Genomic DNA, 24,718 nt, shown 5'->3' on the forward strand with positions numbered 1-24,718 from the left:
TCTACTTCCTTCAGTATTATCGGATTTAGCTCTGTACAGTCACTTCGTGTGAATCTTCTTCAATAATAAACTATGCTTTTATCGCAGCAACCTGGTATTATTTGAGCTGGTGATAAACGTGTGAGAAATATAAAATTGTTAAAAAAAAATTTCAAGTTATTGGTTTATTGCCGTAGCTTACAATAATTATCTAGATCTAGATAATTTCATGTGAATTGATTGGATTGAATTGTTTATGCTACCGGAACTGGAATTATAATATTCTTTGCAGTATTCCAGTTAATTATCCGTACACTTATTTCAAAACTGGTTACGGATTCAAATTAAAAATTATTTTCTCAACAACAAAAAACCTACTGTATGGAATTAAAATGAAAAACACTAAATTTCACGATAATAAGTTGGATGCACTTATAATTGCTTGTAGGCCTACTCCATGTCATGTAGTGATTGAGAATTATCAAGGTATTGTACATTGCACATAATAATATTATCGTGTTGACGCCCAATAAAACGCCCATCGGATATCCTGTGTTAACACTGTTCAATTTGCTCTGATCTTATTACATTGTTTTGTTGTAATCTGTCTTCATTTATATCATTTGAACTAATGTGTCATCAAATAATTCATACCTGAAAGCTGAAACCTTCAAATATAAAAAACAATCTCAGCTAAGAACTAGATTATGCAATGTGGAATTGTTTATGAAGGATGATATCCCTCCCTTACATTATCACAGCATCTCTCTAGTTAGATAGTAATAAGCTATTTTATTCTGACTTGAATTGATCAGAATATTCCTCCCACACATGAGCCTGAAAGCTACACGCGCCACTTCAATCAATTAGATTCATTAATGAAAGTATTCCACCTGAAATGCGGACTTTAAGTACTGTAGTTGATATTTCCATAGTAGTCTTTTCTATTCATTGAGTTTAAAATTCATGAATATTGTTCAATGCAAGCTTGTTTAGTGCTATAAATTTTTCAAATTTTCTATTTAAGAATCGTAGTTGATTTTAGAGTATAATTCATGTAAAGTACACATTCAATCTTATTATTACCAGGCTTGTATCTTTGCAATTGTTAGGTACTGAATTAACCCTGATGAGTTCGAGATTATTGTCAGATGAGATATCGACTTGGTTATTCACAGTATCCTATAAATCAAATTAAAAAAAAATCAGACATTGACAAAAATTTCAGTCCACGTGAGTAGAATGTCAATATTGTTGATCCGGAAATTTAGCTGAACGGGACAGCAGTTCACCTTCAACTCGGTTCTTTGGTCTTAATAGTAATATGACATTCACTCAAAGTTACTTTTTCATGTGAAATAGCGGTCATATATAACTTTGTTGAGAGTTGCCATTTTATTTCTCCTTATATAATTTATACTTTTAAATTATAACAGGAGATCGTAAAAGTCGGCGAAAATCTGAAATTTACAGTATATTGATCGATATCATTATTAGTACATTGCTGCAATTTATACATGCGTACAAGCCTCTCTGAATTGAAAAATTAAAACGGTAAAGAAAATATTGATCTCGAATACTGGTTAAACGTTTCTAGTTCGTCTTTGATTTGAATAAGGGTTTTATACTCACAGCAAATTTTTCACGAATTGATACTTCCCAATTCGGTCTGAAATTCTATTAAAGATTATAATCATAATTTATGCATGAAACTAACACTGTTTTTGGATCGAAAAATCATTTTTAAAAGACTCTTTACTCGAAGATTCTGAACTTTCTTCATGTAAGTACACTACATGCTACCTAATACGATTATAAGATTAGGGTGTAACCGAGACCATGCGAAAAAATCTATACTGTATCACTTTACACACTGCTAGGCTACACGCAAATGGTGTCTATGGACTTGGGGTGATAGATATACACTTTTTAAGATCAGGCTCTGTTACAGCATGGGACGACTCCTGATTGAAGGATATTTTGATCACCGGAAATGAAATTTTTCCCAAGGGGAATCTCATGAGTGATACTTATACAGAAGTGCACATGATGCTCAGAATCTGAGATTAATTAGTTAACTATGATGTTCATACTCTTCAACCGAAGCAATAAATTACTTTTTTCATCAGTATCGAATGAAGAAATCTATTTTCATATTTAGTTGAATTGAAAAGATATGGTTGATCGTTGTAAACTTCCAATAATATTCCTCTTATTAACCTCTGTAATCAATTGTTAAATCAATAATCCGATCAATAATAATAAATAACGTAATCAATATTATTAGTTACTGTAGAAAGTTTCTTATTTATTTATAATTTGAGTCTTTACTTGAAAAAATAGATCCTGTTTTTTAATGTGATAACTATATTTATTTTCTCACGATAACAGTTCAACGCATTCATAATACTACTCCATTTTTGAAACCTGTAGATAATTTATTTTAATGATATGTTCACCGACCACACTTCCATACTTGCACATACTTTTTCTAAGGCTGCCATTTGAGGACATTCTTTCGGATTGTTTCCTTCGGCTATGGGAAAGAATGTACAGGATGTACGCTATCTTGTTCCTTTTACGTCTCTCAAAAGGTCTTCAATAGAAGGGGAATTGGATCGTTATTCAGAGGCCTTCCTATTGCCAAAAGGAGTAAACCTTTTCTCTGCTTGCGTTTGCTCCATTTATACTAAATAACATTGATACTAGTAACGGTTTCGTGAGATGAAGAATAGTATTTTTAAAACTATATATTTTTTTAAATATTTTTTACTGATCTATGAAGCCCACTTGTAACTTTCACTTGTAAGTTAATAATAAAATAGATTGAGATGAAAGTTGAATGTACCTACAGATTGAGATGGTTTCCGAAGCAACGGGAACTTATTTTGAAGATCATATCAGTTTGTTACTTCAGCTTCCTCAAGCAGCCAAGATTCCAACGGGAGAACAGAGAGAACGGAGCTCATAATATATAATGTGAGCTTATAAAGCGATTAGATTCGGTTCTGACTGCAAATACATTGTATAATCACATTATACTCAATATTAGAGTTTAATGATTCTTTCAATTATTCAAGTTACTAGATAAGCCTTATGACAATTCTGGAATTACGGTATTCTGTCCTAGATGCGTCCTTATCTACTCCTAATAGGTATATAGTGTGCACGACAAATTATGTAAATATTCAAGGTTAGGTACATGAGTGTCATAACGTCCCTTTTGACAACAAATCAGAGGTGTACACCGACATTACTTACAAATCGTTAATTACTCCGAAATTCATTTATTCACTCATTAATATCAACCAAGATCATTAGAATATGGGGTGTTAAATTACAGGCTAAAACAAACATTTCTCAACTAAATTTTGATTAATATCTAAGATACTCGAGAAATTAATAATATGAATTGAATTATTTTCTCAGAGGTGAATGAATGAATTGAATGAATCAGAGGTGTACGCCGACATTACTTGCAAATCGTTAATTACTCCGAAATTAATTTACTCACTCATTAATATCAACCAAGATCATTAGAATATGGGGTGTTAAATTACAGGCTGAAACAAACATTTCTCAACTAAATTTTGATTAATATCTAAGATACTCGAGAAATTAATAATATGAATTGAATTATTTTGTCTATGAGTTGATTGTAGATCAACCACTTCATTGAATTATTTTGTCTATGAGTTGATTGTAGATCAACCACTTCATTATTGTACACTGATAATAATTGTATATAATTAGATCAGTAAATGAATGTTCACTGCAGCAACATAGTTTTACTGTTCCAATCTATTCGGTGAATTGAAACTGCAATAAGAGCTGCTTTGGATAGGTAGCTAAATCACCATGCAGAAAAATCCATGCTTCCCTTTGTTTGTGGAAATGAATATTTTAATTTCCTCACTATGAATAATGAATTTATTGCCAAATACAAGAAATATTTTTACAAATAAAAATAATTATTTTATTATAATTATTATTATCCAACTATTTTTTATCGTAGATAAATAGGTGAATAAATTTTGAAATTAGATACAAGTTGTTATAAATAGAGGAATTCTTCAAAGTAAAATGGTCCATGTTACAGTTCGACAGTTTCAAGTACAGTAACTGTATTTGCAGCAGCACATGTACAATAAAGTATTTTAGCAAGTAATTCAGATTGAATAAGAAATGTTTATTGGGTGCTGGCCAGATTCTCTTTTCACTCTGTAGAAATTTATCTTTCTGCCAATTGAATCGCTTAACTGTTATTGACATCCTCTGTTCATGGTCATTGAGCAGTGCAGTGCAGTGCTCGTATTTATTGTTCAATATTTTTTCGTGCTTTTTCGTCACGTACTTAATTCCTTCCCTTTGATTTTACTACATTCCTTCTCAACTCCACAGTGAAAATAAAATATCCCATTAATAGCTTCAAAGTTTATTCACATTAGTTTCCATCCATATTTGCCAATCCCGACTCTGATGATTATTATTTTCATTGGTTTGGATGCAGTAAAGGAGTTTGAATATTAAATAATTAAATTTATTGCAAAATTGATATCGTGTAAATTTTTTAACTCAAGTTTTGATCTTTTAGCTCTCCTAGGCTGGGCACTAACATAACGGTTATAATTTATTCACAACAACAGTATGGGAGAACTCGGGAAAATCCCAAAAATTACTACACAGTTAAGAAAATTACAGTATAGTAGTCTAATATAAATTATAATATATTACAAACGTATGTACAGTAGAAATTTCAACTTAAGTGGCTGTGGCTTCGACATACGTCGGCAGACGAAATTCGCTATATAGGTGAACAGAAAAAATGTGTCTGATAGTCGTATGACAGACAACATGTGAAACGTAACGTTACTTGCCAGCCCCTTACAGTACTTGATTTTTTGTAATTGTTGTCTGTCCTATCAGCTGGATCCGATGCCCATTATTGTGTTTCTACATTCTGAAGTAGTAGTATAATTGCAAACTATTTAAAAATCTGAACCATCATCTGTTATAAGTAATATCTTGATCACTGCTCGGTTGCTAAAATATTTCTACGTACTATTATTATAGGTGCGTACAGACTTGCGCCACGAACACGCACATTTCACTTTTCATCAGCTAATGCTACGCTTATTTTATCTATACCTTACTGTTTCTGTACAAATACAGATATAATCAGCTGCTGAAAACTGGCGTGTTCGTGGCGCTCAAGTCTGTACACAGCTTTAGATGTGACAAGAGACAAATAATCTAGGTATTAGATCTTGAATTTTTAAATCTCTAGATATTGAATATTTAAATCTTTAGATCTTAAATTTTAAGGTATCTTTACTCTATGATGTGACTGAGCTTCACCAACAAATATAGCTTGGCTCTTGAATTATTCATCGGTTGTAATATCGGTTTCGGTTTCAAATAATCGTTTCAATGTTACTAAATTACAGCTTATAATGCATTTTGATTGGCAGGTTATGGAATTGTACTCCACCATGAAGGACCAGTCGAGCAGGGCCGCTCATCAGCCAGTCAGGTCTTTGAGCTCAGCTGCAAGTCTCACATCACTCTGCTCGGATATATCTCCCAGTTCGTCTCATTTCTTTGAGGTAATGAACATTATTTTTAGTTTTTTTCCCACTTAATAGCATCTTCCCAACATTATTTACACTTTATGTTCTCATTAATAGCATTTTTCCACAGAGAATGGACAATATGAAACATTTAAACCTCCTTTCACTCCTTGGAAATCTTGAAATTTCGTTCTTTGGAGAAGTTGAAAGTTGGAAAACCAATCAAAATTTAGTACAATATTCACTCAATTAATGTTTTACCATAAATAATACATTCTCTTCGGCTATATGAAAAATCTTGAAAGTACCATACACAGAAGAAAACAAAATTGCTTATTGTTATCAATGTTGCTAGGTATCCTACAAATTTTAAAATTAATGAAAAATTCAGATCAAAATTGTTGAATGGAAATGAATTGTTCTATTTCATTGAATATTGAGTTTATTGAGTCGTACCTTGATTTATCTGATTAAATTAAAATGAAAAACCAATCTTCTTACTTGTAACAGATTAGAATATTGTTTTTTCAATATTCAACTCTTGAAAATAATGTTGATGAAATCATTCAATTAATTCACATAATACAAGTACAGTAATATAACATTCTCAATTTTCTTCCAATCTATCTTTAAAAATTATTAATGTTATCTCATTCCAGCCCTTGAAAGGGGTTAATAGGTTATTGTGAACTTGCTTTCAATAATTGTGAAACATTTCTTTAAAAAAATTTATTCAATTTTCATACTCTTTCAAATTGCAGGTTTTCTATGTGGGTAGGAAAGTTGTCAGAAATGGAAAAGTGCCAGACACGTTCATCGACGATATTGTGGCTCCAATAGAAGCTGATGAGAAATTGAAAATCGCCAGGCAGTGCGAAGAAAACGAACGAAGAGGCTCCCAGGTTAGCTTCATGCTCCTCATGCTCCCAAAAACTTGAATGATTCTTTTCAAGCAGCCTAATTGATTATTGTAGTATCTATTATCATCTGAGCGATAGAATGATTAATTATTTAAAAAAAACCTTTATATTTATTGGATCCAGGAGGAAATATTAACTTATTTCATGTTAATAAACATTCTGAACTCATTAAAAAGTTAAATTGCTCATTAGTCTTTTTAGACTAGATCGCAATGGGATTTGAAAAAAAAAAAGTTGTAAAATGAAATTAATGGCAATACCTTCATTTCAGATAAAATAATAATAATTATGTTGAAGGTCACAAATTATAACTTATATGTATAAATAAAAATAATTCATATGTACTAAATTTATGTGTTGATATAGGAGGAGGTGCAAGCTCTGAATGATTTATTTTCAACGTTTATATTGGGGGAAAAATCATAGTTTTTTTGTTTGTACCATCTAAAAACATTGCAAACGTAGTTCACACTACGAACAACTTACTGTTGAATCTATTTATCACATCACTCATTCCTTCCATAGTATAAAAGTAATAACTATAACTAGACCAGAACAAACGGCTGTATTGTTTTCATTTAACGATGGCATCATTAATGCACGATAAAATATCCTGTAAATGTTTGAATGTATTTCAGTTGAATCATTTCAATACATTCGTTGTGTTTAAAATGTATTCAACCTTATGTCAAACTTTTTTATGTTGTTCATTTAAAACTTGGAGAGCAATAGTTAAAGGTTTGCCTTTTTCTCCATCATCTTAATAATAAGTAGGTCTTCTTTCAATTTATTCATTAATTTTAATATTCTTGGTTTCTATTTTCAAGGACTACATCTTGGAGCAGCCAGAAACAAACAACAATATTGTACCTGTGATAGCACCTTCCACTGAGGAAGCGTGTCAAGATAAATTTGGATCGGTAGAAGCATTGAAAGCTACAAATTCTGAGTCAACAAGTGAAGTGGAAAACCCGTAAGTCGCTTTAGATTGATTCTCCAAGCAAAATACTTTTGAAGAAAATTTTATAAAATATTATTCAGTTTTCATAACTTATCATCATCTATTTTAATTAATCATTTAAATAAAAATCATCATTCTTTCTATTACACACGCAAAAGCCATTATTTATCTCAGGCACATTTGAGACTTATTCATTTGATGAATTCAATTAATAAATTCAATTCATGCGAATTTTGATGCACATTCGAAATTATTTTTCCACGCACATTGTTTTTTGCTGGAAACTATTTGAAAAAATAAACTTATAGAACGACAACTACATATCTGACAGGCTATGTGTCATGTCTGATGTCAGAACACCTCTATGACTATACTTCTCATAAAATATACTTGAATACTTGAAATTCCTTCTAAATTGATAACTTCATCAAATATACAGATAATGAGAACTTGAAAATTATGATGTCTGAAGAAGGCAATTATAAATAAATATAGATGATAAGAAGTTTGAAAATCATAAGTCTAAAAAAGGCAAGCCAACAGCTATAAATTAATATGATATTCCCATCCATTTTATAATATTCAAGTAAGGAATACTTACTGCAATTCAGTCAATTAGTAGGGATAAATTATTTGACGTTCTCACTAAGTCTGTGAATATTCACTGTACAAAATATTCAAAAAATATGTTCAATTCATTACAGTTCCGAAGAACCAGTCCGAATGAGGAAGAGATCTGGATCAGCATGCAGTGTACTGTTGAAGAAGCCTGACAATTTTGTAAGTAAAATTTTCTATAAGAAAACATTTTCAACTTCTTGCTAGCTATGAGGTAAACTTATGTTTGGCATTAAAAATACAGTATATGTAAATATGATTAATATTCATGTTATTCGTTGTGTTGTGTGATTTCGTGTGACTTTGTTAAATTGTTGTTTTAAACTAAATTTTACTTCTCCATGCTGCAAAGAAACGGACCTTACGAAATATTAACGCAAGGGAGGCAATTGCTATTCACAACAACAGATATATGAAGGTAGGACTATAAATAAAAATATAAATCTAGCCGAAACATGTCATGACGAAATAATTTAAGAAGGGTACTCAGATTTATATTTTTATTTATATTCAAAAGTAGCCCTAAAGAAATAAAGACAATATTAGAAGGTAGAACTGTAGTTGCAGTGATATAGTAGGCCTATTTCAATATTGGGTTTTTCCAGTATGCTTCTAAGATTTTGTTTAGCCTTGGCTAAAAATGTTTTTAATTACAATTTCAAAACAATAAACTGTAGAAAGTCCAGAGTTGTTGAAACATTCTGCTTCATTTTGATTAGACTACTTACGTTCTAAATACACATATTTTTATGGTAATGGGTGTCTTGTGTCTTCTAAGAATTAGTCAATCTGAAATGTTGAAATGTCATCTTAACCAATGAAGAGTGCTAATTCGAATCTATCAGAAATTACTTGATGAACTCATTTACGAACCATTAAATTCACATAACATTAAGATAATCTCCAAGTAAAGTCTTTAGTTATTAATTCTATACCAATTCTCATAAATTGAAAAATCATCAGCTTTTTCGATTCTTCAATAATTTATATTAACATATTATCGAACAGTCATGAATTCATCCATTATTTATTTGCACTGCCAAACGTAACATGATGGTGATACCAAGTTTTCGTTTCTAGCACCAGAGGCCGCTATCGCGGGTAAGACTTTGTTGAGTTTAGCAGAGTGTATCATGCTGCTTTTCGCTTTTCAAATCTACCCAATTATTGAATTGGTATAATAAATGTAGACTTTTATAAATTACTTACAATAACTTGATTAATGTGCTTTCATTTACAATCCGAATTGCCATCTAAAGCCGTGTCCACACTGAACAAATTTTTGTCATACATGTTCGGCATGTTGAGGAGCTCAGGGACAAACATTTTAAAAAGTTTGGACAATCATTGTTTGTCAAACAAAACATTACTGTTTTTCCAAACATTTTCAGTGTTGACAGCTGTAAAACATAAAACCTGTTCTTCCCACTTACAAATATTTTGTTTGGTGACGCGTCCACACTGGCCACGGGCAAACATTGTTTGTCAAACATAATAAAATTTGCCCAAACTATTTCAACAAACATGTTTGTCGAACATTTTTTCAGTGTGGACACGGCTTAAAATTTCAAATTTTTTCAACTTCAAATTTGTTTTTTCACATTTTTTTCTTTATTTTGCATTCTCTTTATTCACTTTTTTTTATTATGCTTCTGCCTGAGAACATCAAAACTTTTGTAAATCTGTTATTGTAAATTGTATGCTTTAAAATACTAGCACTCTTCTAAAACTATATTTTCCAGTTAAGCAAGACATTCTCAAAATCAATTCAAAGCTTCTTGGAATTCAAAAGAGTATGATTAAAGCGCAAATATTAAGTATTAAAGCGCGCTATATTTGAGCTTTCTTTTTTTATTTTTTTCAGCTGCCTAATTGATTATTGTAGTATTATTGTCATTTGAGTGATAGAATGATTAGTTGTTGAAAAAATACTATATATTTTCTGGATCCAGGTGAAACATTCAACTTATTTCATGTTCATAAACATTTTGAACTCATTGGAACGTTGTAGATTAAATTTGCTGGCAAAACCTTATTTAAAATCAAATAATCATATGAATTAAATGTCACAAATGAAAACTTGAAGAGAAATAATTCATCAGTACTAAATTTATCAAAAGAGTACTTGGAATTCAAAAGAGTATGATTAAAGCGCAAATATTAGGTATTAAAGCGCGTCTATATTTGAGCTTTCTGATTGATTTTTTTCAATCAAGTATTCCAAAATATACCGTTCATGCTTAGTAAAAATAAAATGGAATCTGATTTTCATTACATATTTGTTTGATCTTGAAGAGTTCTGAAATGATCAAACTATTGTTTATGAGATTGGCAGATTGCAATACTCATTTATAATCATCATCATCATCTTCTTGCATGAATTTTGAAAATGCATTACAGATTTAATGTCTGCATGTAATTATTGAATTGGCTGTACAATAGCTTCACCACGATATATCAATGTTTATGGCTTTCATCCTCAAAATAAACAATTTGTAAATAATTAGAAAATACATTATTTTATTTGCTGAATTTATTTCTCATATAAACTTCTTTTTTTCAACGACTACACCTCATGTAAAAATGTTAATGCTCTTCGACAGCAAATGTTCAGTCGATGACAAGTGTAGAACCAGAATAAAATGCCTGACTTGAAAAATTGGATTGTCACATAGAAGTTCGAATAAAGACAGTAGTTATTGAGCTTGATTGGCAACTTTTTAATAGCCTCGAATGTCCTTCACTGTGTCTGTAAGTATTAATAGTGATCTAGGAAGTGATTGCTCTCGATACTCCCGTTGGAATGGTGGCCGTTTGAGGCAAGCTCCTTCAATTGACAATTATGTGCTTTAAATATCTTCCAGTGGTTCTTCGTCTTCAGCAGATATTTTATATATAAAAAATATCAAAAGTCCTCATTTTGCGGACCCATATTTTCCGATTCCATATTAATATTCAATAATTCATATTAGTTTTACAATTTGTAATCTGTGAATTGGTGTTTGCAGAGCTCTTCAAACAGCCAGACGAATGATTTCAATAGAACAATGGTGTTCCTCATTGGACGATACGATGTGCGTCTCATCAGCCCTGACAAAAAAACTGTTCTACTTTGTGTTCTTCTCAAAAATATCACGAACTCAGTAAAGGTAATTTAGATAATCATCACTTTATAATATTTACATTGTCTCATACTTTCTCAAATCAATTTTTTTCCATCTCACAATTACCCTCTTCATTTTATTTCAAAAGGAGGAAACACCTTTCAAAATTGAATCGAAACAAATGTCTAGAAATAATTTCTGGTGTAATATAGTAACAATGTATCTAGTTTACTGACAATAGTAATTAGTACTTGACCTCACAAGAGCATTATCGTTTTCCTTCAAGATGAGTCTGGTATTAACTAATTTCTATTTTCCAGAATGAAGATCAATATTGTAGATTATATTATTCTCCAGCTACTTTTAAAACACCCGACTTCCATGTTATGATAACAATTATACTATTGCTCAATATGGACTAGTGTATGAATCAAAATTCAGTGGAGATGCAGTTTTGGACTGTGTCTGTTAGTCCTCTTCCAATTAGTTCAATTTTTAATTGTGTATAATCTAAATGTGTATCATTGAATCAATAATAAATATAGAATATGTGATTACTAATACTCAGTATGAGTATGAGTATATAAATTACTGATAAATAAAAATGTATATAGATAGATTATAAATATAGATAAATTATTATATTTTTTACATAAATAAAATTTATTTATTTAGTATATAAATTTCCCATTTACATAGAGTATGTAAAGTGGAGGGCTACAATTAAAGCTAGTCAAAGTAAATTTACCACTCTTGTTATAATAGATACGATAAAAATTGAATTAAGCAAATTAATTCAACATATTTTAACAATTTCCAGGGATCGAAATTTGGTGCTCATTTTGGATTCATCTGTAAAGACACTAGTTCGGAAAATCATATTTGGTATATTTTCAAGTGCCAATCAGAGTCTGTTGCTGATGACGTTGTTAGAGGTGAGTAAAAAAAAATTATCAGAATTTTCGATATGCTATGAAACATTATTGCAATTGAAAAGTTGATTACAAATTTCCCTAAACTTAAGTCTGATATCTCCATTTCCTTTGTTAGAGTTTTAGAATTCAGGTTCTTCCATTTTTTTCAATAAAAAGAAATCTATAGCATAGGATATCACTGTTATATTCATTGATAAACACGATTCATGCTCTAAACATTAACTAAATATTTTTATCAACTAAGATAACATGATCAACAACAATAATTGTTGAAATTGTGACTGTGCAAAACTGGACTGGTGGTAAATCAATTTTATGTAATGCATTCATATCTTTGATAATACATTCCATCCATTTCGTCAATTCAAGAATAATCTGTCATTTATTATCTATTAACTTGATAATAAATTAAATATAAAGTTGTTTTCTTGATAAATACTTTTTCAAATCACTTGTTAAGAATTTGGGGTTATTATCATGATTTGTGCTCATGTGAATGCTTAAACTATTAATATTAGTTTAATTAAATCAATGATAAGTTCTCTTCGATAAAAATCTTTGATTGGTTCTATTGTTTTGTCTCTAGAAACTAAGTTGATTGAACCAAGTTGTATTCTCATACATCTGATTATCTTCCTATGAAAGTTTCAATATCTCCTGGAATTTGGCCTGTTTCAGCATTGAACCAATCACATTCAGTAGCAAGCGATGCTGTACGGAGAGAAAGACAGTCGGTTGTTTCCTGTGAACACTGTCCAATGGTCTGGTATCACAGACTTTGCAAAGAAGTTGACGGTGAGTTCATTCCATATGATGATCGCTGTTGATTTAAATTTGGCCAAAATTACTTATTACGGAAATAAATTGGTGGGTATGTTAAAATTTATCAATATGCTTGACCAGAAAGTAAATAAATCATTATTCCATCTCTAATCCTTCTGCTAGTGTGTCGAAAAATAAAGAATTCACTCGTTATTGGAGCATTTTTGACATTCAGCATGACAGAAATTTCCGAGATGTACTCATTTTATAAATTTGTTGAACACTCAACAAAATAACTGTTCCGGAGTACATGTTCTGCCATGATTGAAATACAATATAATATCGTGTCTTGATTTGGGTTATGGAATAATTCTAAAACCAAGTTGATATCAGTGTTAAATTTATTGAAAAAATGGCTCAATAGTATGTAGGCTACACTTATCACCGGCACTAAAAGCTAGATTTCACTCAATCACTTGGCTAGCAGCAGGATTGCCTCGATGTTGTCACGTTGGTGGAGTCGCCGCACGTGTTTTCTGCATGCCTCTTGATATCAGTGGATACCAGGTAACTTGCAGGTCTATGAAGATGGCTGTTCCTGACATATCAAGGAGCATCCACAATGTTGAATCCACCTAATCATATCAATGGAGCATCTGATCAGCACTTTGTAATGATGAATTAGTAGTAAAATAATAGTAGTGGGTTTTTTTCGTGAAAACATTTTTAAAAATGTTTTCATTTTAAAACCCACATTTTTAAAAATGTTGGTTTTTTCGTGAATTCCAGGATTGAGTGATAAGAAAGTGGAACATATAATAAACAAAAGGCTTGAGCTATTGCCAGAGGAAGAACAGGAAATAGTGCTCACCAAAGTTGGTGGAGCCGAGAATCAAAAAACGCTGAAGGAGCAAAACGAGCTGATGATGATGCTCCTCAGAGCTCACTGTGAATCCAAGCAGGGCCGTCACGTTCATGATACTGCTGAAAATAGGTAAATAATCAGATAATTCTATTGTAAACTATATTTTAGTCACAGGATTGGAAGATTTATTGGTAGAAGTTGTTGGGATTCATTACTTTTTTTCTAGTGCTATTGTGAAAAGAAATTCTGTACTAATGCAGTTCAATTTCTTCAAAAATGGTTGCATAAAATCAATTTACATTCCATAGTTACCAGACTTCATGTATTGATACTTCATTAGTATTTCACATACGAATTGTTTTCGGGGAGGTATCACATGTAATTGACAAAAGAATTTGCAAAGGCAATGTTTTTGAATTGATGTTTGAGAAAATAAGCTCAACTTATTTAATTATGAAGTTCAATAATCATAAAGGTTTCATCATTTAATCATTATGAAGTTTTTACCGTTGTTGCCGTTGCTTCTCAGTATTTTTGGTTTGCTTTTATTCGTAACACTTCTTATTTCTATGAAAATAATTTTCCAATGATTCATCTAATTGTGATTCTATTAATTCCATGTGGATTGATCACTATAATGGAACAAATCATTTTTTCAAGTTTTAGAAACTTGACAGTGTAAAATTTGTTCGTAAATTTATCCTTCAAACTATCTGCATCTTCATATTTCAAACATGAAATGATGATATTATCCATTTTGAGGAATTTTAGAAACTCTGCTTTCTCATCTTTCTGTTGCCATTTGTCAATAATTCCACATTATTTTGCGGTTTTAGACATGAATTCCTGAACCAGTACCTTGGAGGAAGTACAAGTACAATATTCATGAAAGCGAAACGCTCGTTAACCTCTTCCTTCGATCAGCTGCTGAAAAGGAAAGGATCCAGAGATGACCTCAGCTTGAATGCTGGTGCCAGTCATCACAGTTCCATTGTGAAAGAACTAAGCTTACCAAATAATGCCACTCTATGCAAAATTACTCGTCAGGTGAGTATTGTATGAAATATTGCTCTCACTTTTGTTAAGCTTCCTCTAATCATCTCCCTCCTAAACTATTTTAGCGTATCAACAGGCTGGATTTACTATTTCAGACCATCAGAAAGGTTCGGCAATGTAATTGATGTCGACCCTGTTCCAAAGATTTGTTTTTGAGAAGAAATTATAAGTGAGGAAAACGTTTCCATGACGGCAGCTCAGTCTCTCGTTCTTGAATTTGAGCAACCTATCACATGAGTTGGTGGAATAATCAATTCAGACAGGTATCAAAATTCTGCAGTCGTGATTTGATTGCAAAAAAAATCAATCCTTCTAAAGCTTGATCTATTTTATGTTTCAGGATTCGAATGCAAATCACTTGGATGTGCCACCAGTATCACTCAGTCCTCGCAGCTCAACGATTTCGCGACCGACTGAAGAAGAATCCAATGAAACAACGCCCGAGAAAGGCAGTTCAATGATGGACATGTAAGTTCAAATTTAATTCATATAGTAATGAAATCAATAATAATGAAAAATTATGATTTGATGATTAGGCCTAATATTGGTTTTTTGTTTTCTGGGAATCCTATTTGTATTAGATTGTATAATCTTTACAATCTAGGCTGCTGCTAAAATAATAACATGTTAACTTATGATAGTGGTGGTTTTGTCAAATTGAGTAGGATAAAATACTTGTTAGGCTAGCTTCACACACATTCGGTTTCATTTGGTTCGGTTCGTTGCTGAAAACGAATGAGACTTTCATACATATTAGGTTTTAATTCGTACGGTTCTAATTATTAGGTATTAGGATTTTCACAACATTCATTCATGTTGGTAACAAAATATAACAGCTGGTCAAATAGTAAGATGTGATTTCTTGAACGACAACATTTTCAAGTTAATTAAAAATTGTGAACTATTTGAATAGTTTCTTTTTGATTATGTTCATTTTGAACGTTCAGAGTAATTATTTTTTTTAATTGAAAATTTGTTTCTTGTTTAGACTCATGGTACATAACCTTCATCTCTTCTCTCCATTGATGAAATCATGTAATTTTTGTGGAAAAAAATGAAAGTTCTCCCTGAGTTTTAATTTATTTTCATATTTTTTTAGCAAACTATTCATTGAGAAAAAAATGCCCCAGTGAACTAACAGAAATGAATTGACCATATGATTTTGACATGGAATATTTTGAAACAGATAATCACGATATCAGGTTAAAATAAAAACAAAAAAAAGCAAGCGTGTGTAAAAGACTTTGTTTATGTTTCCGATTTCTTAGCAACGAATTCGAATATGATAAAACCTATTCGTGACGAGGGGTGGTTCGGTGCTATCCGTTTGCTAATCGGAACCGAATTCAAACCGAATCACCGTTTCACACTTATCGGAATTGGCCGAAAACGAACAGAAAGCAAACCGAACCGAATGTGTGTGAAAGTGGCCCTTCGCTAGAAACTAATTTGAACCTGATGGAATTTATTAGTGTCAAGTGGGCGTTCGGTTCTATGCAGTTTGTATTCGGTACCGAATTCAAACCGAATTACCGTTTCACACTTATCGGAATTTGCCGAAAACGAAACGAACCGAACTGAACTTGTGTGAAACTAGCCTTATGAGTGTTGTAAAAACCGTGTAACTTTTCATCACTGGCATTAACGCATAACAGCGCCAGTTGAAAAATCTGGTGTGGTAAACTCACACAACTTTCCTTGCTCATATTTGAAACTACGATCAGACTTCTGTATGTGTGTATATATAATTGTTTTTAGAGTACTTTTCCTTTGTGTGAATTGTGAAATTCGATGTTTTTTTTAGTCGTCATTTTTTTAAAGTCGTCAAAACAGCTGTTCTACAGATGAAATATCTCGACTATGTGTACTTTTTATGAACTGCGCTACCTACCTACCTCAAGCACGTGAAGGAGGTTGCTAAGTCCATTTCCCAAGGATGGGGTGGACCCCCATTGGTTTCCCAGAAAGAAGACTCATGCCAGTTGGTAGAGCTGATAAATAACTATACAGGGTATGAATTTGAAAAAAATCGGTCAAGTTATTTTTGAGAAAATCGTGAAAACATGGTTTTTTAGTAATTATCCGCCATTTTTCTCAAGAATATTACGGAGCTCCTGCAATTTTCCCAGAAATGAGAGTCATGCCAGTTGATAGTGCTTATGAATATCTATCCATGGTATGAATTTGAAGAAAAACGTTAGAGCCGTTTTCGAGAAAACCGTGAAAAACATGGATTTTTAGTCATATCCACCATTTTTCTCAAGAATATTACGGAGCTCCTGAAATTTTCTCAGAAATGAGACTCATGCCAGTTGATAGGGCTTATAAATAGCTATCCATGGTATAAATTTGAAGGAAATCGTTAGAGCCGTTTTCGAGAAAACCGTGAAAAACATTGATTTTAAGTCATTATCCGCCATTTTTCTCATGAATGTTACGGAGCTCCTGAAATTTTCCCCGAAATGAGACTCATGTCAGTTGATAGGGCTTATAAACAGCTATCCATGGTATAAATTTGAAGAAAATCGTTAGAGCCGTTTTCGAGAAAAACGTGAAAAACATGGTATTTTGGTAATTATCCGCCATCTTGAATTGAATTTTATTGAATTTCTTATTGTCGGATCCTCATGGTATAAGGACCTTAAGTTTAAAATTTCAAGTCAATCGGTTAATTAGGAATCGTGTTCACAAACATACACACACACACACATTCTTGGGGCGCAGCTGGCGCGGCGGTGTACAGCCTCAGCCTCTCCTCCACCTGGCGAAGCCGACGTAGGGCCCTCCTCTTCTGGATTCGGCGGCCGGCTCGGTTCCTCCTAGGCATCGGCTGGGTAGTAGACAAGGAAGACACCTCAGGTTGCGGTTAGTCTCGCCGTGGTTCCCTCATTGGCCTGCTCGCTGCTCTGCTCCTGGTCTCGGTAGTGGTCTCGGCTGGTAGTGGTCTCTGGTAGTGGTCTCGGCTGGTGGTCTCTTCTGGCTCTTCAGTGGAAGGCTGCTAGTGAGCAAGTGCTATCGAGGGTAGCTGAGTAGCCCCCTTTTATTCACAGTCCCCGAGTTCACCTGCGCTGCTATTGGCCGGCGGTGCTCGGCCAATAGAAACGCAGGAACGGGTGGCGGCGACTGAGGCGCACCCTGGTGGCGGGTGGGTCAACCACTCATTTGGTTGATGCGTGGCGTGGGGAGCAGAGCAGAGCGGCAGGCTGAAAGGTAGCGAACGCGAGGGAGGTATCAATTCAAATTCGGTTTCATTCAGTTTGCCGAAAACGAATAAGACTTTCATACATATTAGGTTTCAATTCGTACGGTTCTAATTATTAGGTATTAGGATTTTCACAATATTCATGTTGGTATTAAAATATAACAGCTGGTGTTCAAATAGTAAGATGTGATCTCTTGAACAACAAAATTTCAAGTTAATTAAAAATTGTGAACTATTTGAATAGTTTCTTTGTGATTATGTTCATTTTGGACGTTCAGAGTGATTATTTTTTAATTGAAAATTTGTTTCTTGTTTAGACTCATGGTACATAACCTTTATCTCTTCTCTCCATTAATGAAAGCATGTAATTTTTGTGGAAAAAAATAAATGTTCTCCCTGAGTTTCAATTTATTTTCATTTTTTTTTTGTTGGAACTATTCATTGAGAAAAAATGCTCCAGTGAACTAACAGAAATGAATTGACCATATGATTTTGACATGGAAGATTTTGAAAAAGATAATCACGATTATCAGGTTAAAATAAAAACAAAAAATCTGGTGTGGTACACACACAACTTTCCTTGCTCATTGATCTATAAGCCTCATTCTTAAACTGGAATAATTCAGGGGAATAACATAATGCCGATTGGCGGCTAAATAATTTTAACTACGATTATACTATTGTTATTGTTTTCAGAGTACATTTTCCTTTGTTTGAATTATTATGAAATTTGATTATTTTTTAAAGTTATCAAAACAGCTGTTCTGAAAATAAAATATTGACTAGGTGTTCTTTTGAATAAACTGCTCTACCTACCTACCTCACGCACGGGAAGGAAGTTACAAAGTCAATTTCTCAAGGATGGGGTGGGGACCCCCTCTTAGTTTCTCAGGGAGAAGACTCATGCCAGTTAATAGAGCTGATGAATAACTATACAGGGTATGAATTTGAAAAAAATCGGTCAAGTCATTTTTGAGAAAATTGTGATAGAAATTTAACAAAATTTATTCTTCTCAAGAATATTACGGAGCTCCTGCAATTTTCCCAGAAATGAGACTCATGTCAGTTGATAGGACTCATAAATAGCTAGCTATCTAGGGTATAAATTTGAAGAAAATCGTTGGAGCCGTTTTCGAGAAAACCGTGAAAAACATGGTTTTTTAGTCATTATACGTCATTTTTCCGCCATTTTGAATTGAATTTTATTGAATTTCTTATTGTCGGATCCTCATGGTATAAGGACCTTAAGTTTAAAATTTCAAGTCAATCGGTTGATTAGGAATGGAGTTATCGTGTTCACAGACACACACACACACACACACACACACACAGAGAGAGAGAGAGAGAGAGAGAGACCAACACCCAAAAATCATGTTTTTGGACTCAGGGAACCTTGAAACGTATAGAAAACATGAAATTAGAGTACCTTAAATTTTTTTTGGAAAGCAATACTTTCCTTACCTATGGTAATAGTAAAAGAGCAAGTGTGTGTAAAAACTTTGTTTATGTTTCCGATTTCCTAGCAACGAATTCGAATTTGATAAAACCTATCCGTGACTAGGGGAGATTCGGTCACTACCTCCGTAAACAAAGCCGTAGTGCATTCGGGTGACCTCAGCACAGGTAGGGCTCCTACACCAATAAAAACACTAGCTGATATAGATCAGCTGAAATCAACGAATTTTTATTGGTGTAGGACCCCTACTTGTGCTGACGTCTCACGAATGCACTACGGCTTTGTAGTGCATTACAACAAACGGAGGTTGTGGTTCGGTGCTATCCGGTTGCTATTCGGAACCGAATTCAAACCGAATCACCGTTTCACACTTATCGGAATTGGCCGAAAACGAACAGAAAGAAAACCGAACCGAACCCCCAATGTGTGTGAAAGTAGCCCTTCGCTAGAAACGAATTTTAACCTGATGGAATTTATTAGTGTCAAGTGGGCGTTCGATTCTATGCAGTTTCTATTCGGTACCGAATTCAAACCGAATTACCGTTTCACACTTATCGGAATTTGCCGAAAACGAAACGAATGTGTGTGAAAGGTGTATGTGCCTGAAGGTGTATGAGTGTTGTAAAAACCGTGTAACTTTTCATCACTGGCATTAACGCATAACAGCGCCAGTTGAATAATGGAAGCTCCTGAGTACTTAATTAGGTTTTTATTCAAGGATCAGGGGTATGACTAATGTGGGGTGGAGTATATTTCATATCAATCCTAAACTGAATGAATGAATGATGTCTTTTAATAAGACAAAGATTCATTTCAATACTTTTCAATTCATTGCCTAATGACATCGGCAACCAAACTGTGATAGATAAAATGAGGAGTTGGGTGCAAAAACGACCAGAGTCAGAAATTTGCTTTTTGAGAAAACTGAAGTTGAAAATAAAATCAATTATTTTCATATTGTTAAAGATTTAGTAGCACATTGATGTTCATTATTCAAGTTGAATCATTCTTTTAGTAAAGGATAATAATCATAAGTAAATAATAGTGTTTTTATTTTGAAACCTATCATGTAAAATAAGAAGTGAAGTTGGAGGTCGTTTTTGCACAAAAGTCACTTTCATGTTGAAAAAATTCTTTATGAGCCTGGTTAATTAGAAAAAAATAGATTTGTGGTTCTAATGATAAATAATTAATGAAAAAGTCCAATAAATTGAGCAAAAAACATTACTTTCATTGAAAAAAAATCATCAGTTTTCTTGGAACTCTTAGGTTTCAATATTTTCACGGTCCGATTCGTCTTGTGATTCAGGATCATCAGCTTCATTGGAAGGTTGTGGATCTTGTTTGGGCTTATTTATCACCTCTTCAAACCAGGATCTTTCTTCTTCGCTCAACATGGGAAATAAGCTCCTCAAATCGTTTTCTTTTACCACCTTTAAAGCTATCCTTGGCATGAGTGAAATTCCATTTGAGTCTAATATAGCAAGATTGGTGCCTCTCATCAAAAAGTTGAATGGAATGAATGAACCATTGTAGCTTCTGGATGATGAAATGGTTCCAGATGGATTGTACTGCAGTCTACAATATTGCTGAATCCTGAAAGGAGATCCCCTCGAACCAATATTTTTATACTCTGAGAAGAACACACTTGGAGCTGAACTCCAGACCGAGATGCAACATTGGGACAGAAAAAATAAGATTGTAAAGTCAATTTGAAAGATAATCAGCTGGGATAAAGACCACTGTAAAGGAAAAGATATGGCGGTTCATTTAAAACATTTTATGCAAGAACGACCTGATATGACTAAGGTCGTTTTTGCACCCAGCTCCTCGATTGATAGAATATCAAGATTGGATAGATTTGTATTTGAATAAAATAGAATAAAGGATTGCTCTCACAATTATTGTTAACTACATTTCATCAAATCAAAAAACTGATTGTTGTTCTCCGTTAAAAAAATAAAACATTTTGTGAATCTCATGCAATATTATCTAGAAATCAATCTTTCTATTTTACAGTTTTTTGAAAGTTGGAAGTAGTCCTAAATCCAGCTCCGGTGATGAATCTCCGGGAGAAGAAAGTAACGCACAGCAAGGCTCCTGGAGGCAGGCTATATTCAAAACCGTTGTAACGCCTGGAAAACCTCTAAATAAAGGTTAGCTATACTTTTTTACAAGTTCATAAGAATATCATTTTTCGATTTTGAATTTTTTCGAATAACTTGTCAATTCATTGTGAGTTTGTCATCATGCATAATGTATGTTATTACAATTCCGTTTTTGTAGATAGATAAAATGGTTCATTCCACAACCTCTAATACTCTATTCTACATCCAATCCATTTCATGTTTAATCCCATTTAACTTTTTTTTCATTAATTGGATCATAGAGGGATCATTGGGGTAGCATAAGAAGATATCCCATGGTATAGGACGTTTATGTTCCAAAACAAAATTAATATCGGCTTGAAATTTGGAACATAAACGACATATACCATGAGATATCTTCTTATGCTATCTTTTCTCCATGATTGTATATTGTATTTAATAATTTGAATAATTATTCATTGACATATTTTAATGTCATAATTTTATTCATTCATTGACAGTAATTAATCACAAAATTTGGGATGAACCAGCCATTCATTATTTTTAATATGAAATATTAATATAATTTCCATTATAACCGTGATTCATTTCCACATCATTTTTTTGAAAACTGTTGTTGATACATAATTTCTCAGAATTACTATTATTAAAATATAATATTATTATGTTATATAACATATTATGTTAATTATATTATGTTATGAATAAGTAAGTTATATTCTCACTTATTCTCCAAATAACTTGATTAAAATTTCAAATGTAATAATGTAGGCCTATCTAATAAGATTCATAAGATATTATCTTATCCATTTAAATAATGTATTGAAAATAATTTATTTTTCTCTAATTACCATCGTTTTCATGATTTATAGATAGCAAACCAAAGGGAAAAGATAAAGCAGAGTTACGAAACCTTTGGAAGAAAGCCATTAATCAGCAAATACTGCTTGCACGAATGGAGAAGGAAAATTCCAGGCAGAAAGGTAATTTTAATTTACTTACTACCTGTCAATCATTTTAAACACAGTGCTTTCAATTCTTCATTGCGGAAGAGTAGGGTACTTTATTGTACTCTCTGTCAATTATTATTATTTTTTTAGCTGACAGTTTTTATTAGTATACACACTAAACAATCAAACCGAGCATAATGTATGTGATTTATGCACTGCTGCCATTTCCAGAAACTGGGTGTCCAATAGCTGTCCAAATGGCTGTGGTAAATGGCTCTTATTAAAATCTGTTTACATGTTTACACCTTCGTTTTTGTTATAAAGAATTTCTTCCTCTTATCTTTCTAATTATTTCCAATGAATTGAATTCCCTTACAGAAATTGTAAGCGCTCTTATGCTGTTTAAATTGTATATTCCACATCATCATCATTAACTTGGTAACCGTCCTTGTTAATTCATGTGGAGTTTATGGTTCTATCGGCTGTTGCTAAAACTTTTTAAAGAATTAACCAAAACTACTCAATTATTGACCGAGCGAAGTGAGGTCCAAGATTCAAGTCGACGGTTTTGCATTTCTCTTTATGTTTATATGTTTATATTTATGTTCCGCATTTACGGCGAAACGCGGCAATTTATTGTCATGAAATTTGGTATGTTCCTTTTTGAATTTAGCGTTGACGTATACATAAAGTTTTTTGAAATTTCGCATTTGAAGGATAATACAAAAGGAAAAGGAGTCTTCTTCGAACGCCAATATTACCGTAAACATCATACTATGATTAAGATTATGATTTTTGTAGGGACGGATTCAAGGATCCAAAAGTTTAGAGAACCCCACACGTCAACCGAAGCTTATTGTGTTCCCAAGTAGTTATGTTAGTTAGGCAAACCAACACCTGTGTCCTTTACAAGAAACAGGAGTTTTTCCCTATACTAACATTCCCTTCATCACCTGGTTGCAATCCTTGTCGCAATCCAGTGTGATATGCTTGGCAGTCTCTTCAGACTGATTAGTCCTCATGACCTGCGTGAGCTCTACTCCTGGCCTTCTTTGAAGGTCCTTCCGCTGAGGAAGGGGTGGCCAAGTTGCGTCTAGGGCGCCTGGCCACCCTTGACTTAGCCTCTTGACCCACATTTGTACCTGGAGCTTCACCCATCTCTGGTCTCTTGGGTTTTTCTTTTTGCCCCTCCGAAACTGCCCTGATGTGGCAAATCCCGTGGGTTTGGAGGCAAGGCAACTTCTGGAGTTGCCTTGGGGTCCCTTTTAGTCGACTCCTACGACAAGCAGGGATACTGTGGGTGAATTCTGGTTTTCAACACATTCTTGAGTGCGATGTTCGACTAAAGCTCCCCCAACCCACAGGGGGCAACATCATACTATAAAATTATTCATCATAAATCAGCTGTCGAATGGATTATTAATAATCATGCAATTAATGTCTTAATGTAACTTAGTAAAAAATCAGCTGTTGTGTGGACAATTAATTGCATACAATGACGCATCAATTAATAACTGAATAGTATTTTCTCTCGATCTTTTTTCTGCTTTCAACTCGGGATGACCTTTAGACAGTGGTTCTCTGTTTGTAAAATTAATGCTTATTTAAGCCATAATGCTTATTAATCCATATCATCCCAACTGCATTTAACTACCATATTAAAAATGTCTTTGAAATGATGTACCTGTTTTGATTGCAGCTGATGAGAATAAGGCTGCTGTGAGAAGAATAAAGCTCGAGTATGAAGATCTTGGCACATGTGTACGAGAAAATATGTCCATATGGGACAATATCACGAACAAGGATGCGAGGAAATGTGATCCTCAAATGGTTCGACATGCCATACGTCAAGGTATCAAAACAATTCATTTTCTAGAATAATATTTTATAGGCCTACATTTAATTATAGCTTACTCGATAGAATTTTTTTTTATGCTGTTAGGCTACATTATATTGTAAAGTGTTATAAATTCAATTACGTTGAAAATGTGCATCAATCAATCCGATTTATTTATTTAGCGTATGGCAGTATACACAACACATTTATGATCACAAAATTCGAAAAAAAAGAAAACAATAGAAAATTCATATATAAAACGAATGAACATATCTTAGTCACTTTTGACCTGGAAATTAGAGGCATGCTTCCAGGGTATTTAAGTAGGCTATTGATGCTGGTTTAGCCACCAGGAAATCTTCATGTGCACCCGTGTATGCTGATCTGGGACATTC

The 24,718-nt window shown here is 33.1% G+C and overlaps 1 protein-coding gene across 8 annotated transcripts in view; it reads left to right on the forward strand.

Annotated features, from left to right (window-relative positions):
* Window positions 1–24,718, forward strand: part of LOC111051725 (TBC1 domain family member 4) — a 65,968-nt gene that overhangs the window by 27,594 nt on the left and 13,656 nt on the right. For 5 of the 8 annotated variants that reach the window (XM_039427976.1, XM_039427975.1, XM_039427977.1 and 2 more), the window contains 15 exons: window positions 5,451–5,585; window positions 6,311–6,451; window positions 7,297–7,442; window positions 8,135–8,210; window positions 8,401–8,466; window positions 9,129–9,149; window positions 11,057–11,197; window positions 11,973–12,087; window positions 12,766–12,882; window positions 13,639–13,843; window positions 14,551–14,761; window positions 15,111–15,238; window positions 21,448–21,584; window positions 22,409–22,519; window positions 24,186–24,338. In XM_039427976.1, the coding sequence (XP_039283910.1) occupies window positions 5,451–5,585; window positions 6,311–6,451; window positions 7,297–7,442; window positions 8,135–8,210; window positions 8,401–8,466; window positions 9,129–9,149; window positions 11,057–11,197; window positions 11,973–12,087; window positions 12,766–12,882; window positions 13,639–13,843; window positions 14,551–14,761; window positions 15,111–15,238; window positions 21,448–21,584; window positions 22,409–22,519; window positions 24,186–24,338 (1,903 nt within the window). The remainder of the gene's footprint in view (window positions 1–5,450; window positions 5,586–6,310; window positions 6,452–7,296; window positions 7,443–8,134; window positions 8,211–8,400; window positions 8,467–9,128; window positions 9,150–11,056; window positions 11,198–11,972; window positions 12,088–12,765; window positions 12,883–13,638; window positions 13,844–14,550; window positions 14,762–15,110; window positions 15,239–21,447; window positions 21,585–22,408; window positions 22,520–24,185; window positions 24,339–24,718) is intronic. The other 3 variants (XM_039427979.1, XM_039427980.1, XM_039427981.1) reach the window with 3 other exon arrangements.

This window comes from Nilaparvata lugens, chromosome 5 (genome assembly GCF_014356525.2).
Source record: "Nilaparvata lugens isolate BPH chromosome 5, ASM1435652v1, whole genome shotgun sequence".
In the NCBI taxonomy this organism is placed as follows: domain Eukaryota; kingdom Metazoa; phylum Arthropoda; class Insecta; order Hemiptera; family Delphacidae; genus Nilaparvata; species Nilaparvata lugens.